This window comes from Bos indicus x Bos taurus, chromosome 9 (assembly GCF_003369695.1).
Source record: "Bos indicus x Bos taurus breed Angus x Brahman F1 hybrid chromosome 9, Bos_hybrid_MaternalHap_v2.0, whole genome shotgun sequence".
Taxonomy (NCBI): domain Eukaryota; kingdom Metazoa; phylum Chordata; class Mammalia; order Artiodactyla; family Bovidae; genus Bos; species Bos indicus x Bos taurus.
This window is the reverse complement of record NC_040084.1, coordinates 24,197,347-24,217,092: the sequence shown is the minus strand read 5'-3', so window position 1 is coordinate 24,217,092 and position 19,746 is coordinate 24,197,347. Positions and strand designations below refer to the sequence as shown.

Below are 19,746 nucleotides of genomic sequence, written 5' to 3'. Positions count from 1 at the left end.
GATCTTCCCGACCCCCAAGTCTCCTGTACTGCAAGCGGATTCTTTACTGACTAAGCTACCAGGGAAGCCCCTAACTGGCAGAGGACTCCAAAATGTCATTCATTAAGACAAGTTGTTCAAAATATTGGGTAATCACAGCATGCTTTGGAGAAGGAAATGGCAACCCACTCCAGTATTCTTGCCTGGAAAATCCCATGGACCGAGGAACCTGGCAGGCTTACAGTCTATGGGGTCACAGAGTCGGACACGACTGAGTGACTTCACTCACTCACTCACAGCATGCTTGCGTGTGTGAGAATAACACCAAAAGTATCTCTGTGCGTGCCTGCCCTTCCCCATCTCTCCTTCAATAGAATGACAGGCATTAAATCAAGAAAAAAAGAGCGTCATTCATATTTTCTCTTAGTTTTTCAACAAATATGTATTGAGTCACTGCTGTGTACCAGAGGCTTGTGACACAGAGCAAGGCGAAACTAGCACATTCTTCAGAGCAATGGTAGCAGCGCTTACCTGTGTACCCAGGCATGGAGGCCTCCCTATGGCTCCAGGTTCTCTGTGCATAGAATTATGCAAATGAATCAGGAACCCACTACTGGAAACCCCAACATTACCCACCCCACCCCACCCGAAATAACCCATTCTGTGACTTGCATTTCCTTTCCAAATATTTTTATAGGGAAGCAGAATTAAGGTTGAGTTTCTACAAGGTAAGTCCATCATATTTTCAGTTATTACTACTACAAAAAATAGAAATATAATTATATATATATATACACAAAATATAACTACTTTTACAAAAAATAGAAATATAATTCAATATCATCATGTTGTATTACAAAAGGGCCTAGAAATATATAGGTCAGAATTCATTAGATTATATATATATATATATATATATATATATATATATATATATATATAATACATATAATGTACACTTAGAAACCCGATCAAAACAATGGAAGGAAATGAACTAGTTAGTCATGAAGAAAGAAGAGAGAAATTGGGCTTCCCATGATAATGTTAATGTTAGGAGAGAAAGTCCACGTGTAAAAGAGTATTTGAAGAATGAATATAATTCTTTAAATTTTCCTGCATTAATCAGATGCATATTAGGGCACCATATTCTATTTTTCCTAAAACATTTTGAAAGTTTGAAAAGAAAAAAAGAAAGGGTACAAGTTAACTTAAGTTTAATTTAACATATGGAAAATGTTTGATAAGAAAAAAAGTCACGTATAATCTAGCAGAGTCTCTTAATTTTAAAGGTTTGAGTTTCTGAAGGACTCTTTTAATTGGCTAAATCCCCTTTTAGGCTTACTGAAAATTAAATTGGAAAACAGGCTTTCTGTCTTGAATTGGTATTTTTAAATCCACCAGAAAAATAGAACTTTTCCATCTGTGGTGGGAGAGGACCTATAAATAAATATGTGCATATATATTTATATATATACACAAACACACACACACATTTGTTGCACATGTGTCTACCCTCCTGACTCTTTCCCCACCCTAACATGTACAGTGAAAAAGGAAGCACAACGAAAAACTGTAAAGTGAGATATGGTAAAATATCACTGTGAGTGAGTGAGTGTTAGTCGTCCAGTCATGTCCAACTCTTTGCAACCCCCCAGACTGTAGCCCGTCAGGCTCCCCTGTCCATGAGATTCTCTAGGCAAGAATACTGGAGTGGGTTGCCATTTCCTTCTCCAGGGGATCTTCCCAATGCACTGACCAAACTCAGGTCTCAAATCTTGCTTAATTATCAGACTGATATTTCTAGATGAGTAAACACTCAACTGCTAAAAACTTAAAGAAATTAAATTGTGTGTATTCCATTCAAGTATATGTAACCACTGTTGATGAAATAATTACAAGGTGCTATCTTGTTGGTTATGAAAATGAATGTGAAAAGTATCTCTAATCAAAAACAGATCTTTGCACCAACAGTGAGAGGAGAAGAACTAAAACAGCTTGCATTATCTACTAAAGGTGAAACATGCCCCATATGATCTTATTTGCATGAATGAAGAAAATTTATTTCTTACACATATTAATATAGTAAAGGCTACATGGGATTTTCTATGTTTTCCAAGCTAGTTAAGAAGTCAAGAGTTTAGCATCAAGTCTATAACAAAAAAGAAAAGTGAAAATATTTGAGGATGTAGGGAAGGTACATTAAAAAATTAGCCTTACGTAAGTAATCAATAAATTTCTGAAAACAGTAAATTATGACTACAAAAGAGTGTGACATCTTTACTAAAAATGTGGAGTAGCACATGCTAAATGAGACACTTGGTAGTTGTTTTTCCCCCTGTGATGTAATTCCAGATTAGAGTTACATTTTTTTCCCCCATAGAGCAGTAAAAAGCTTCAAAGGAAGGAAAGAGTGGGATGTGGTAGAATGAGAATTAGACAGCACAGTCAGCTGGTACATAAAATGATGAAAGAGACTAGAATAATATCAACATCTTGTATAATCAATCACTGCAAATGTGTCACCAAGTATGAGGCCATCTCCAACTGTCAATACGACCGTGTAGACAATCCGGGTAAGGGAGGAAGTACAGCATAGTCAAACACGCCTATCAACACTTCTTTTTTTGTCTCCGAAGAACAAAATTCTGAGACGAGACAAGTTCTTGGAGCAAATGGAAATTTATCCAAATGAAAATCAAACGATAAATGCCAAGAGAATATTCTTTCTTTGGATTTATTTCAGTTCTTTAATTTAACCAGCTGGAATGAATTTTCAAGTAGCATTCTGTTCAGCCTTTTGAAATGGAGGACTTTCCTGTTAATTGGAAAGTTATATTTCATCAAAGATGAAGACAGTGCTCTTGGCTTAGAGATTCTCTTTAAAAAAAAGCATTTGGTGGATATTTACCATAAAAAGATTTCAGAACCTGTATTTCAAGTATGAAAAACTGAACTGTGAGCCTACACACCTAGCTGGAGAAAAAGAAGAAAATTCAAATACCAGTGTTATCCTAAGCTCTACACAAAAATGCACTATCGCTCTGTTCTCTCTCGAGAGGAATATGCAAGGATGTAAAACAGTTTAAAATATCAAGTGTTAATTTTCAGAATCAAATGTTGATATAACTGAGGTTTCTGATCTTCTAAGGTAAATGAATTGGGTAAGTCAACATATTGAAGCATTTTTAATTGTTACTTTAACATGTTTTATGGGGACTGGGGTAACATGATTGTCAACTCAGAAAGATTTAAAGCAAGAAAATGAATATTCACTAGGAAAAAACATTTTTAAGGCTCAGATTTTCAAAGCGCTCTACACTTTGAGCATATTTTCAACTTATTGTTGACTAGTAACATTAAAATTGTTACATTTAAAATTTTAATGGACACAAATTAGGAAAACTAATTTATCACAAAAGTGAAAAAAATTTAAGTATAATGAAGTATTAAAGAATTAATTGTTTATATTTCTTAAAGGAATCACTCAAAATATGGTCTGAATGATAACTGTGTGTTCTGCTCTAAAATAATTTTGCAAGAAATCCTATCTGTAATACTATCTTACATACTTTAAGTTTGGCAATATGCATATGGTAGGAGTTTTCTAAGAGGCTATTCTACTGGGCATTTTTTTCATATTTAAATGGCTGCAATTGATTTTTTTAAGGATGATATGAAAAAAAACTGATGAAAACATTCCATAGACTTACATATATTCTCTACCTTGCTATATGAGGTGGTAGCCTGTTTAGCAGCCACCATGAGTTGAGGGTGGGCCCTGAGGAAGGAAGCAACGTAGAGAATGAGCGCTGCAACCAAGACAAACACATCACTTCATCCCTGATATAGTCATTAATACTTTGAGAAGGCGGATCTCAACTGAAAATTTCAGAGAGGACGCTTGACAATGCTACAAGGCAAGCTTCAACAGTTTTTGAAATAGCGGTACTAGCCACTGCTGCTGCTGCTAAGTCGCTTCAGTCGTGTCCAACTCTGTGCAACCCCATAGATGGCAGCCCACCAGGCTCCCCCACCCCTGGGATTCTCCAGGCAAGAACACTGGAGTGGGTTGCCATTGCCTTCTCCAATGCATGAAGGTGAAAAGTGAAAGTGAAGTCGCTCAGTCGTGTCTGACTCTTAGCGACCCCACGGACTGCAGCCTACCAGGCTCCTCCGTCCATGGGATTTTCCAGGCAAGAGTACTGGAGTGACATCACTATCTAAATTTCTGAAGATAAGCAATATACACATATCCTCATAAATTCACAAACAGTATGTTAAACAATCCAAAAATCATATCCAGAGTCAATTTTTTCTAAGGAGAGCCATAATAGTAATTTTACAAACTAGTCGTGAATTTCATGGTAGAAGTAATGAACCAAATTTAATTGATTTAAAGCTGAAATTTACCAACACATTCTTTGACAGCAAATGAAAATCAGAATGTTTATGTGCTTATCCAATAGATAAAATTGTATAAGACCCAAGATCTAGTTCTAAACACACTATGCAAACATGCTTAGATCAAGAAACTTTCGACACATAAATTGTACATGAATTAGTTTCCAAGAATTTTGTAATCTAACATAATGTGCTGGGTAGAATTTCAAAGTCAAGTTAAGAAATTTTGCACTAAAAAAAAAAAAGTACACTGAAATTACTAATTTCAAATGAACTTCCAAACAAAAGTAGTTGATTCAAAAGAAATCAGCCCACATAAAAGAATATTAAATTTAAAATAGCTATATAATATAAATTGTAATGCCCTGTTATATTTTTTAAATATTGTAAAATAAAATACAGGAAACACTTTACTTTTATAATGGGTAAATTGTGCATATTGCAAATAGTAACACATTTAAAGGTTCTTTTTTCTCCTTGTACTTTTTAACTATTTTAATTTTTTTAATTTAAATTTATTTATTTTAATTAGAGGCTAATTACTTTACAATATTGTATTGGTTTTGCCATATATCAACATGAATCTGCCACGGGTGTACATGTGTTCCCAATCCTGAACCCCCCTCCCACTTCCCTCCCCATACCATCCCTCTGGGTCATCCCAGTGCACCAGCCCCAAGCATCCTGTATCCTGCATTGAACCTGGACTGGCGATTCGTTTCTTATATGATATTATACATGTTTCAATGCCATTCTCCCAAATCATCTCCCTCCTCTCTCCCACAGAGTCCAAAAGACTGTTCTATACATCTGTGTCTCTTTTGCTGTCTCACATACAGGGTTATCACTACCATCTTTCTAAATTCCATATATATGCGTTAGTATACTGTATTGGTGTTTTTCTTTCTGCCTTACTTCACTCTGTATAATTGGCTCCAGTTTCATCCACCTCATTAGAACTGCTTCAAATGTATTCTTTTTAATGGCTGAGTAATACTCCATTGTGTGTATGTACCACAGCTTTCTTATCCATTCATCTGCTGATGGACATCTAGGTTGCTTCCATGTCCTGGCCATTATAAACAGTGCTGCGATGAACACTGGGGTTTAATACTGATGACTTACAACAAGAAGGCATCGTAGTATGCATTATTCAATATCTTTAACAGTCCCTTTTGGACTCTAAGTTAATGCCCCTTTTGAGTGCAAAAAGTCTACAGGGTAGTGTTCTGGGCAACAGAAGCACTGTGATAGACTGGAGTTACCTTGGGAGAAAGGCTTATGAAAAGTTCAGTTGGGACATGGAGCCAGAATTCAAAATTTCAGATCCAAATCTTCAGTGAGTAATGAAACTACTTAAACAACTGGAGAGAAAAAAATCCATAAAGACCTGTTGACAACAATCAGTAAGAAACATATTTGCTTTGGCAAAAGCAAGTTCATTATGCTAAGATATTATGAAAACATAGATTCTAAAAAGTTGTTAATATTACTGTTTATGATGTCTGCCATAAAATGAAGTTATTGATAATAGAACTGCCTTCAAACCTCAGTGGGATTTTGAAATTTGAATTCATACAGTTTTTCTTCCCCTTTATTTGATATTAAATGTTAGCTGACTATAAAAATCTCTGATAAATTCTATTAGAATGTTAAAAGTATAATAGTAGTAGTTTTAAAGGTCAAATGAAGTTTATAAGTTACCTATGAATGATGAAATATATAAATGATTTCCAAATTACACGTATACAATACGTCACCTCTATATGATTGTGCTGCTGCTGCTGCTGCTGCTAAGTCACTTCAGTCGTGTCCGACTCTGTGCGACCCCATAGACGGCAGCCCACCAGGCTCCCGTGTCTCTGGGATTCTCCAGGCAAGAACACTGGAGTGGGTTGCCATTTCCTTCTCGAATGCATGAAAGTGAAAAGTGAAAGTGAAGTCGCTCAGTCGTGTCTGACTCTTAGAGACCCCATGGACTGCAGCCTTTCAGGCTCCTCTGTCCATGGGATTTTCCAGGCAAGAGTACTGGAGTGGGGTGCCATTGCAGAGGTGTGGAAATAATGAAAATTACTTGTAGCAATAAAACAGAAGCCCGTAACGCATGGTGTAAATGAACGGTGCTGACACGAAATATCTACTGCAAAGTACTCTTAGGTTCTGAAGAGCAGCTGGGTGATCAGGAAACTGGAATTTCAAGAGGTCAAGGGAGGTATGTTTTCATCTTTGCAAAACCTCTATGTCTTCTTGTGTTAGTTCACACCTGGACACTGTATTTTCTTTTTTGTTTTTTTGTCCTCATCAGTTTCAGTGTAAATAAAACAAGAATACAAGGATGTCATGTCACATTGTGCTCTGTCAAAATAGAATGTGAAGGCAGAGAAGCGCAGTAGTTTTCCTCATCTGAAAAGATATTTTCCTCATCTCTCCATGGAGGTGATAACAGAACTTATAGACACAGTACTTACTCTTAGAAGTATGGCTGGCACTTGGACGTGTTCATTAAATTTTAGTCATCTATCCTTACTCTTACTATTTCTAAAAATTGTTATTGTTTTTGTTTAGTCATTAAGTGGTGTTCAACTCTTTGAGACACTATGGACTGCAGAATGCCAGGCTTCCCTGTCCTTCACTATCTCCCAGAGTTTGCAGTTTTCATGTCCATTGAATCACTGATGCCATCCAACCATCTCATCCTCTGTTGCCCCCTTCTCCTCCTGCCCTCAGTCTTTCCCTGGATCAGGGTCTTTTAGAAAAAGCAAGGGATTTGCAGAAAAACATCTGTTTCATTGACTACGCTAAAATCTTTGACTGTGTTGATCACAACAAACAGTGGAAAATTCTTCAAGACATGGGAATACCAAACCACCTTACCTACCTCCTGTGAAACCTATATGCAGGTCAAGAAGCAACAGTTAAAACCAGGGATGGAACAACAGATTGGTTCAAAATTGGGAAAGGAGTACATCAAGGCTGTATATTGTCACTCTGCTTATTTAACTTATATGCAGAGTGTATTATGTGAAATGCTGACTGGATGAATCACAAGCTGGAACCAAGATTGCCAGGAGAAATATCAACAACCTCAGACATGTAGATGATACCACTCTAACGGCAGGAAGTGAAGAGGAACTAAAGAGCCCCTTGATGAAGGTGAAAAAGGAGAGTGAAAAAGGTGGCTTAAAACTCAACATTCAAAAAACTAAGATCATGGCACCTGTCCCATCACTTCATGGCAAATAGATAGGCAAAAAGTAGAAAGAGTGGCAGATTGTATTTCTAAAAATAGACAGCATAAGTCATCTTCATCTTGATTATTAAAACAGGATTACTAATTGGGAGTTTAAGGAGCAAAGAGAGGAGAGACATAATTAATCCAGCAGAGGAAAAGATTACAAGAATAGGGAAGATTTTTCTGAAGGTGTGACACGTAAGCACATAAGTCTGAGTTAGATCCAGGGACACTAGAGAATGCATTCTAGGGAAAGGCATCAGTGGGATTTGTAACCATTGTGGGTTATGGTGAGTGATGTGCAGGGGTGACTAGGAAGAGCAGGATGAGGACTTCAAAGTTGATGACTACTTAAGCAGGGGCCAGGTCACCAAGGATAAGCACCCTGGGTGCCATGGTTGGAAGCTTGGGTTTATCTGCTTTAACCTCTGAAAATTTATACTGAGTACATTATAGTCAGGACAGTCTTATTTCCGAATCCCCAAAAGAATGGGGCATAAATAGATTTGTTATTGTTGTTTAGTCTGTAAGCCATGTCTAACTCTTTCTGAACCCATGAACTGCAGTACACCAGGCTCTTCTGCCCTCCTCTATCTCGGAGTTTGCTCAAATTCATGTCCATTGAGTTACTGATGCTGTCTATCTCATCCTCTGCCACCCCCTTCTCCTTTTGCCTTCAATCTTTCCCAGCATCAGGATCTTTTCCAGTGAGTCAGCTCTTCACATCAGGTAGCCAAAGGATTGGAACTTCAGCTTCATCATCAGTCCTTCCAATGAATTTTCAGGACTGACTTCCTTTAGGATAGACTGGTTTGATCTCCTTGCAGTCCAAAGGACTCTCAAATCTTCTTTAGCACCACAGTTCAAAAGCATCAGTTTTTGGCACTCAGCTTTATGGTCCAAGTCTCACATCTGTACATGACTACTGCAAAAACCATAGCTTTGGCAGACAGACCTTTGTTGGCAAAGTGATGTCTCTGCTTTTTAAGATGCTATCTAGGTTCGTCTTAGATTCCCTTCCAAGGAGCAAATGTCTTTCAATTTCATGACTGCAGTCACTGTCTGCAGTGACTTTTGGAGCCCAGGAAAAAAATATGTCACTGCTTCCACTTTTTCCCTTCTATTTACCACAAAATGATGGATGCCATCATCTTAGTTTTTTTAATGTTGAGTTCCAAGCCATTTTTTTCACTCTCCTCTTTCACTCTCATCAAGAGGCTCTTTAGTTTCTCTTCATTTTCTTCCATTAACAATGGATGAACACTTCTTATATTAACCCTTTTCAATTGGTAGCCAAAATGCTGTTTTAGTCTTAATATCTTTGCAAAAGTGGGCTCAAGATAATTTCTCAAATTACAGCATTTAGCAGAGCATGTAATGATACATCAAATTATTTTCCTGCAAATAATTACTCAGAAGCATCTTGGAAGTTAAACGGAAATACAGTTGAACTAATTCATGTATTAAACAATGGTTGACCCTTATACAACTTCAGAGGGTTAATCCATGTATAATTTATAGTCACCCTCCATATCTGTGGTTCCCCTACATCTGGGGATTTAACCAACCAGAAGCTGTAGTACTGTAGTATTATTGTTGAAAAATATCCATATATAAGTCAATCTGTGCAGTTCAAACCTGTGTTGTTCAAGGATCAACTATACAGAGTAGATAAAACAGGTAGCTTAAATTTCCATTTGGAGACATTGTCTGCCTATTTTAAGTATCCATTATACCATATTTGCACTGTATTTGAAATAAATTCCTAGGTTAAAATAATAGAAAGGAAATAAGTGTTTCTGTTCTGTTAAACAACAAAAACCCAAAAGGTTGTAATGCATTTCTCAAGTCAATTCTACTTGGTAAAAATATAGCTGAGAAGGAATTTAGCCTTGCTGACTTTCAGCTCTGTTCTACACCACTAGGTCAAGCTGTCCTGTGTTTATATAGCCCATAATTCAAAGACCTTTAAATATGTATTTACACAATAGATCATATTTGCTGAAGTCATACTGTAGCAATTTGCCCTCCTTTGCGAAATTTCTTCAGTGATGTCTTCACAAAAAAGGAAAAAAATTGGAATTTTCATCCTCTAAACATAAAATTCAGGTCCAATTCTAGATCCAAAAATCATCAGATTAACTCCTTTTTCACGTCATTTGTGCTCTTTTGAAAGTATTAAGTCTTGGCTTCTCAAATGAATTTCCTGCCGTACCCAATAAAGAGAACTACCTAGCAATGAATTTTGTACTTTTGATGTGATACTCATTTAACTGGCTTGATCGTAGATTCTGTGATATTTAGTCCTCAGTTCACAGAGTGTGGGATACACTTTTAGCGTTCTGAGAAAACTTACTCTTGGAAGTTGAGCTACTTAAAGCTCAATAGCTCCCCTTAGTGGTGCCTTGCAAGAAATTCACCAAGAAGCCGCTTTTATAAAGATCGATACACAGATATATCTAAATACCCTGAAAATTGTGAACTGATATTCCTAATTTGAGTAATTCTCAATAAACAAATTCTATTTGTGATTCTAAAGAGAACGATTCTTTTATTCATAACCCTATTACATTTAAAAAGATAATTGAGCATTTTTTGTGGTTTTTATTTTTACTTGGAACTTAAAATATGTAATACACAATTTAGGAAATATTATTCAAGAGCATTTATTTTGTTCTTTTTTAATATATTTGTTTTTCAGTTCATACTTCTGTTTGAACATATTTTAAAAAGACAATCTGCAAGTAATTTTTTATTTTGTATATAGGTGCCTGTTCCAAATGTACCTAATTAGAAAACTTGACTTAAAAATTAATAGTACAGTAAGTAAAAAAAATATACCGGATATCCATGGGAAAGTATAAGAAATTAAATGATCAGTGCTGTGATATGAAATAAACTTTTTGAAAGCACATGTTTGAGACAATTGGACTTCTATTGATCTCTAGTTATGGTTCTTAAATGTAGCTGCACAGAAGAATAAACTGGGAATGAACATGTTGTTAACTCCTGGGCACATCATAAAACTGCTGACTCATAATCTCCAGGAGTGGCACTAGGAATCTATTTTTCAAAGTCATCTGTGCTTGGAAACCCAGTTTGCAGACGGCCCTAGGAGATCTTTACATAAGTGACAATATGGTATTTTATTCATGGGCTTCCCTGGTGTCTCAGATGGTAAAGAATCTGCCTGCATGTCCATCAGCAGATGAATGGATAAGACAGCTGTGGTACATATACACAATGGAGTATTACTCAGCCATTAAAAAGAATACATTTGAATCAGTTCTAATGAGGTGGATGAAACTGGAGCCGATTATACAGAGTGAAGTAAGGCAGAAAGAAAAACACCAATACAGTATACTAACGCATATATATGGAATTTAGAAAGATGGTAACTATAACCCTGTATGCGAGACAGCAAAAGAGACACAAATGTATAGAACAGTCTTTTGGACTCTGTGGGAGAGGGAGAGGGTGGGATGATTTGGGAGAATGGCATTGAAACATGTATAATATCATATAAGAAATGAATCGCCAGTCCAGGTTCGATGCAGGATACAGGATGCTTGGGGCTGGTGCACTGGGATGACCCAGAGGGATGGTACGGGGAGGGAGGTAGTAGGGGGGTTCAGGATTGGGAACACATGTACACCCGTGGTAGAGTCATGTTGATGTATGGCAAAGCCAATAGAATATTGTAAAGTAAAAAAAAAAAAAAAATTTTAGTAAAATAAAAATTACATGCAATTATTGGGTTGGCCAAAAAGTTCATTTGGGTTTTTCTACATCGTACAGAAAAAGCCGAATGAACTTTGTGGCCAACCTGATAATTAAACTAAATACACCAATAATAAATACTTAAAATAAAAAAAAAAAAAAAGAATCCGCCTGCAATGAGGGAGACTTGGGGTTTGATCCCTGGGTTGGGTAGATCTCCTGGAGGAGGGCTTGGAAACCCACTCCAGTATTGTATTCATAGAAAATAACTTCAGAATCTCAAAAATGTCAATCGCCTACTCAATTATGATTTGCAACAAATATTGAATAATATGTGGCTATATGATCTTCACAGAGATTTAGGCTAAATTTTAGCTACTCTTTTAAAAGTCAAGGCTCAAAAATAAATACCAGTCATCACCATACTCACTTTATGGGTTCTTATTACTTTTAGAAGTGTTTCTGAAATAGAAAATAGCCTTTTCTAAACTAGAAATTTCTGCTTTGCTCTCAGATTCTGACACTTGCCCTTTTCCAGTTTTCAGTACCACTGGTCCTCAGAACAAATTCCCAAAATGGCAATCAAGTCCTGTCTGTCATTCCAGCTTCTCTGGGTAATATACTATATATAGACTCTGATCAAACCAAGGAAGTCTACTTCAGTTTCCCAGATTCACCATGGCCTTGCATGCCTTCATGCCATTGACATATTGTTCACTGCCTGCTGTGCCCTTTTTCCCTCATCAGCCTGGCAGACTCTCATTAATTCTTTAAAGCTCAGCTTAAACATCACCCCATCCAGGGAGTCTTTTTTGATCTCCATTGGCAGAGTTCAATGCTTTCCTTGCTCTGCAACCAGTAGATCTCATGCATGCTACTATTTTTGCATTAGTGTGCGACTTTATTTATTGTATCTGTCTCCATATCTCACTTGTATCTCCAGGTTTTAACACATTCCTTGGCAGGGATAGAGGCTTAATTCCTGTTTGTGTAATGAGTTAATAACATTAGCCTTCATCTCTCCCATGATTAATATGTACCATGGACTATGCTAAGTGCTTTACAAGCATCCTTAAAAAGTTTAGCAAGTGGTAATGATTATCCCCATTTTAAATATCAGACAATTAATCCCAAGAGATACCAACTTGTCAAAAGTCACACAACTAGCTGGTTGCGTCTAGAATTTGAACACCATGTTTTTCTGAGTAATGTAATATTTAATGTTCTTAAACGTTACACTTCTATGCAAGGACTAATTTCTTTTTGATGGTTTCTATCCAAACACTGCCCTCATAGCTGGGACATAGAAGCATGATGAACATTCTTTTAATCATTGGAGCACTCTACAAACCAATTCTGGTGCTCATGTGTGCATGCACACACATAATCAGTGAGTGACAAAGCACAAGTGTATATGTAAGACTGTGATAACTGGAATGCATAGTTTGCAAAATCACCAAAAAATGTATAAAATAACTCCTGCCCACATCAATGAAAAGTCAGCAGAATAGAAAAAGAAATTCCCTTTAATGAAAACAACAGAGGTTCCCAAATTGCATGTGATTTTTAATGGACTAGAGACACTCTTCTGCATTTTTATTTCTTGGACAAGAGGAAAATATATTACTTATGCAAAAGGATAGTTAGCATTTCCAACCACTAACACATGGCCTGTAAAAAATAATCATCTCATTTTTCTATTGTGCAATAGCCCCCTGTTAGGCAACAGCAACGTACAACGTGCTAGTTTCCTGTTCCTTTAGTAGAGCCTCCCCTTTCACTCACTGCCCAGACTAAATAGTTATTCCTTGGATAATAAAACTCTAATACTGAGTTTCAAGCTACTTCCAAGAATGTTTCTGCCTGTATTAAGAAAGAATCATATCAGTTTGCTAATAAGCAGAAATGCACTGTAAGTTGAATATGTTGTCACATGTAGCTAGCAAGCATATAAATCAATCCATGACCAAGAAAGAAACAATATATTTTTATGGTTGGGATCACAGCTGTAAAATGTTGGACCGTCATCAAGAGAACAATGTCAAACACTGAACTTTTGGATGATTTCCATGAAAATAACATTTTGTTTAGGGTCAGTAGTTTTTATGGAACTTTGGAATGATTTTCACTGACAATATTTTTAGAGATGAACTTAAACACCTCCAAAACGCTCTTCAAATGGAAATATTATGTAATCTAACCTTTTCAGCCATGTTCTTTGGAAAATCAACCACATACCACAAAAACCAGCATCTCTCTCTTTCAGTTTGTACAGATTTATGAAAATTATAGTACACATGCAAGACAATAAATTAGCTTTTCAGTTTTCTCTTAGTTACTAAGTTCATATCAGCACTGAAAATGTGTAAAGCAGCATGAAAAATAAGAAAAAAAACACCCTGAATTTCTTCTATAGAAATCTTATCAATCCAGCAATAGTCTTTTAAGTGAAAAGAGTAGTGGAATTCATGAATCTGTATACGACTAGTCAGCCCTAGATGTAATACTCAACTCTAATATTTTTTGTTCTCTACATATCCCAAATAATTTGCCTGATATTTGATTTACGTGGTCTGAATTCTTATTTTTGTTTACTCTTCTTTTAAAGTCCAAAATTTGGAGATTTTTATGTTGAGCCCAACAAGGCAAGTTTTCACAACGTAACTGGAAGACTTTATAAATATAGTCTCAGACAAAGCTAGTTGTGGCATAAAATCGAAGGAGACGGTGTTGGCTGAGCATACATATGCAGTATTAATAATGTTGGTTCCTAGAATTCCATAACCAGAGCTCAAGAAAAGGAAAGCCAAACCACTGAATTCAATATTTGCAGCCTATTTCAGGACGTGAAAATATTTTGGTTCTCCCATGCAAATAATTTCTCGAAAATACTTTTGTTCAAAATGACTTTTTGTAGACTGAAACTAATTTCAGATTCTACATGACTCAGTATGTGGGGATACACCCAATCAGAATTTCTTCCACACCCAGGTATACTTGGTTCTTAGTTTTCACTTACTGTATTGATTTGAATCAGTAATTTCTCACTGGGATATGTGTGTTAATGGAGATTGCTAAACCATGCCCTCAAAATTACTTTACAATGTAGGTTGTATGTGTAAAATGTTAACATAATAATAAAATATAGCTGATATACTAATTTGAAATTTTAAAACAATTCATCTAATTTGGTGCCAGACTCGCTACTTTGATCAAATTGTGTGCTAAGTCATTTCAGTCGTGTCTGACTCTTTGTGACCCTGTGGACCGTAGCCTGACAGGCTTCTCTGTCCATGGGATTCTCCAGGCAAGAATACTGGAGTGGGCTGCCAGGCCATCCTCAGGGGATCTTTCTGACCCAGGGATCAAACCTGCTTCTCTTATGTCTCCTGCATTGGCAGGTGGGTTCTTTACCACTAGCACCACCTAGGAAGCCCATTGATCAAATTACTCTCTCCTAAAACTGCCAACAGTTACCCAAGGCCAATAGAATGAAATTCATTTCTTCGTCCTGGTCCCAGTCTTTCTCTCACTATGCTTCCTACATCAAGACCTTTAAAGTTGTATTGATTCCACTTTTTAAAATGTTTCACACTGCATATCTGAATAAATCTGTGCTTCAAACCCTGTTCAAGGTCAAGATTCTCATGGAATCCAGTATATTTCAATAAACAACTACTCATTTGGTTGAGAGAGATAAAGTTCCTGCCCTCGTGGCTAATACCATAGGGTTATTGATAAGTCATAGTCACAGGTACCCCTGCATATAGAGAATTTTCAATAAAAATTATCTTCAACATATAAATATTTGTATTAAAATATAATTATCCTCAACCTTATTTGCATATTTGTTATGCAGATTAATTCTCTTCTAGTAGATGGCATGCAGATGTATCAGTTCAGTTCAGTTCAGTCACTCAGTCGTGTCCGACTCTTTGCCACCCTATGCACTGCAGCACACCAGGCTTCCCTGTTCTTCACCAACTCACAGAGCTTGCTCAAACTCATGTCCATCGAGTCGGTGATGCCATCCAACCATCTCACCCTCTGTCGTCCCCTTCTCCTCCCGCCTTCAATCTCTCCCAGCGTCAGGGTCTTTTCCAGTGAGTCAGTTCTTCCCATCAGGTGGCCAAAGTATTGGAGCTTCAGCTTCAGCATCAGTCCTTCCAGTGAATATTCAGGACTGATTTCCTTTTAATGGACTGGTTGGATCTCCTTGCAGTCCAAGGAACTCTCAAGAGTCTTGTCCAACACCACAGTTCAAAAGCATCAATTCTTTAGTGCTCAGCTTTCTTTATAGTCCAACTCTCACAACCATACATGACTACTGGAAAAACCATAGCTTTGACTAGATGGACCTTTGTCAGCAAAGTAATGTCTCTGCTTTTTAATATGCTGTCTAGGTTGGTCATAACTTTTCTTCCAAGGAGCAAGTGTCTTTTAATTTCGTGGCTGCACTCATCATCTGCAGTCATTTTGGAGCCCCCAAAAATAAAGTCTCTCTCTGTTTCCATTGTTTCCCCATCTATCTGCCATGAAGTGATGGGACTAGATGTCATCATCTTAGTTTTTTGAATTTTGAGTTTTAAGCCATCTTTTTCACTCTCCTCTTTAACTTTCACCAAGAGGCTCTTTAGTCCTTCACTTTCTGCCCATAGGGGTGGTGTCATCTGCATATCTGAGGTTATTGATATTTCTCCCAGCAATCTTGACTCCAGCTTGTGCTTCATCCAGCCCAGCATTTCTCATGATATACTCTACATATAAATAAACAGGGTGACAATATACAGCTTTGACGCACTCCTTTCCTGATTTGGAACCAGTCTGTTGTTCCATGTCTGGTTTTAACTGTTGCTTCTTGACCTGCATACAGATTTCTCAGGAGGCAGGTCAGGTGGTCTGGTGTTCCCATCTCTTGAAGAATTTTCCATGGTTTGTTGTGATCCACACAGTCAAAGGCTTTGGCGTAGTCAATAAAGCAAAAGTAGATGTTTTTCCTGGAACTTTCTTGCTTTTTCAATGATCCAACGGATGCTGGCAATTTGATCTCTGCCCTTTCTAAATCCAGCTTGAACATCTGGAAGTTCATGGTTCACGTACTGTTGAAGCGTGGCTTGGAGAATTTTGAGCATTACTTTGCTAGCGTGTGAGATGAGTGCAACTGTGCAGTAGTTTTAACCTTCTTTGACATTGCCTTTCTTTGGGACAGAATGCAAATAGGTAACTGCTACTTGGAAAATTTTGAAAACCAAATAGAACCTTTTGTAGGAGCCAGATAACATATACACATTAGTAAGTTTCTTGAAAGAAAGTAGTAATTTCTCAGTCTTGTCTGACTCTTTGCAACCCCATAGAATGTAGCCCGCCATGCTCTTCTATGCATGGAATTCTCCAGGCAAGAATACTGGAATGGGTTGCCATTCCCTTCTCCAGGGGATCTTCCTTACCTAGGGATCGAACCTGGGTCTTCTGCATTGCGTGCAGATTCTTTCACATCTGAGCCACCAGAAATCTATTCGAAAATTTATATTAATTATCCATCAATAGCTATCATGTAAAATTATCCTCATACCAAATTTACAGCAATAGAACCTTCTGGAATTCAGAACTATCAAATATTAATTACTTCATCATATGTTGCATGTGTTTCATGTTTGCATTGCTTAAACTATAGCACAACAGCCTTCATAAAACTAATTGAATGAATGATTTAAATAGTAGATAATTTCATATCTATGGGCATGGTATGCAACCTAAGAGAAATTCAACTTGCCTTTAAAAACTTTGAAAAATGAAATTGAACAGGACTGAATGCTTTTTAAAAGGTGTCTCCTTTCATTTCAGGAAGAAAAGGAAGGGAGAGAAAAAGAAAAAAACCTAATAAAGAAGAAAGTAAAGATGCAATACCTGATAACAAAGGTCTGGAGCCCAGCAGGGAAACTCCAGAGCAACGAGAAAACAAACAGCAGCAGAAGAAACGAAAGGTCCAAGATAAACAACAGAAGTCGGTATCCGTCAGCACTGTGCACTAGAAGGTCCCATGAGATTGTCGTAAACTCGTGATGCTGCTATCTCCACCAGATGCCCAGGACAGGTGCTCTAGCCATTAGGACCACAAATGGACAACATGTCAGTTACTGCTCAGTCTAAACAACATTCCAGATAGTTGCTATATTCTTCATACAAGCATAGTTAACAACAAAGAGCCAAAAGTCCAAAGAAGGGATGCTTTTGAATGGTTATCTTACGTGCTTCTGTGCATTTTTAAGAGACAAGAAATTTTGTACATAATCATCAATAGGCTAGAAGCTGTAACAACATAATGATGACAGCTGGAGAAGCAACATCTTCTCCCTATAAAATCATGTTTTCAAGCTATTGTTTAAAGAAGCAAATGATAGTTCTGCGAACTCAAAGATGCTGTGTCCCTTCAGAAGAAACCAGAGATCAGAGGAGAGAAACACCTTTCAAAGGACAGTGTTGTTTTGTCCAGGAAATCTAGGGAGTGCTCAGATATTAGGGCCTGGCGTTTGGAATCATAGGAATTATCACCACGGAAACAATTGTTTGAAGCTTAGTTCTCTTGCCCTCATTTGTCCTTCTGCAAGAAGCATGAGAGTGCACATATTTTCAGAATTAATATACTGTATGGGATTGGAGGAAGGCAAAATGTGGAAGAAACCATAGAGCTGGAGATGATTTTTGTTCTTTACAAAACTGGGAAGGGTTGCGATTACCTGGAACAGGTCTCCAGTCTATGTCCGCACTGTGTGGTTCAGCCTCTGCTACCCCTTGGGTTATATGTCTGTAAACGTGTACCTGTAACTTACTTCCAAAAACAAAATCATACTTATTAGAAGTAAATTCTGATTTCATAGAAAACAAAAACTAGAGCAAGGAAAATATAACATGTTTGCAAAGTCGTGTGTTTTCTTTCTCTCTCAACTGGGAGGGGGAAAAACAATCTTATTACCTGCTTAATTGTCCACATGAAACTAAAAGGGATACTACTTTCTAACAAAGTGTATCTAATAGGGGGGAAAGCCACCACAATAAATATATTTGTTGATAGTTTTTAAAGTTTTGTTCATTTTATTGTTTGTTTTATTAAAAAGTTGTTACTCTTAGATATTCCTGAAATAGGAAAGTGGATTGTGGATGGAATTCAGAACATATTACATTTCTCAGTGTTTGCTTTTGGAGTCCAGCCTTATCTGAGCTGATGGAAATTTACTTATAACGTATTAGAAGATATTTATCCCATTTTCCTTTTTGTGATTAAAAAATTCTAGTTATAGCTACAGGGGCCTCCCTAAATGATTTCATTACTACCCCTTCTCTGCTTCGAAATTTGTATCTTTTCTTGTATATCGGTTCCTCCGGCATCTTGAACATTTGGCCTTTTCTTCTGCATGTTTTTTCAGTCTCTGGATCTCTTCGGGGAACTGAATCACCCTATCTGGAGGCTTCACCAGTATTTCAGAGAGGCCACAGCCAGCCTGGGGCAAGAGGAGACAGGGGCCACAGAACCTCATGACCCACCATAACCTTCCTGTTGCAATGGAAGGACACACAGCTACCCGTTCACCCATCTTCCCAGCCCTCTAATGAGCACGGCTTTCTGAAGAGCTGGCAATGAGTCTGGTTTCTAGCTGCCAATTTCTGGTCATTCTTTCTCCACAAACTGTACTCTTCATGTGGGCTCTTTGCCTTAATTCTCTTTTCCTCTTCCAAGATATAACATTTCTGAGTGATGTGTTCCTGCTTCTTACTCTGTATTTTCTTTTCTTGTCCATGTGAAATGTGTTATGTATAAAAATAATCCAATCTTCAACTACAAATTTATGTCACCAAGGAGAAACAAACATTTGCCTTACAGAGTTGTGTTAGGTGGAAGTATAGTCCCATCTTCTAGACCTTAGAGGTGGTTTCTATCACTGTCTTTGTCCTCAATCTTACCTAGTCAAGCCTATGTGGCCAAATATTGTGCACTTTCTATGTTTATCATTGTCTTCATCCTTCCAACAAGCAGTGACTGAGAAGGTCTACACCTGCATATACAATGCTGAAAAAAGGTTAAATAAACCAGGATATAACAACTGTGGTCAATGATTATCATGTCTTCCCAGGTGTTTTGACTCCAGACTTCTATACTCTGTGGTCCCCCAGACAATGGCAGATAATCTAAATCCCTGATGCAGCTCCTAATTACAAGTAGAATTATTACAAAGGAAAAAGAAATGAAAACCAGCATTATAGTCACGTACTGGGTGAAATATAAGTGAAGACAAAGAAAACATCAACTTTAACTGCAGTTCTTAATCCACCTGTAATTAGATCTTTAAGCACGTGAAATCATTATCATCTTCAAACTAGCAGCCTACTCAACTTTGGGAAAATCTCCTGTTTGACTT

General features: G+C 37.2%; 1 protein-coding gene across 1 annotated transcript in view; it reads left to right on the top strand.

Moving 5' to 3' along the window:
• RSPO3 (R-spondin 3) overlaps positions 1-18,412 on the top strand; it is a 94,402-nt gene extending 75,990 nt beyond the window's left edge. Inside the window, exon 5 of the mRNA XM_027551050.1 lies at positions 17,177-18,412. Within this exon, the coding sequence (XP_027406851.1) occupies positions 17,177-17,364 (188 nt within the window). The 3' untranslated portion in view covers positions 17,365-18,412. The remainder of the gene's footprint in view (positions 1-17,176) is intronic.
• The last annotated feature ends 1,334 nt before the right edge of the window (positions 18,413-19,746 follow it).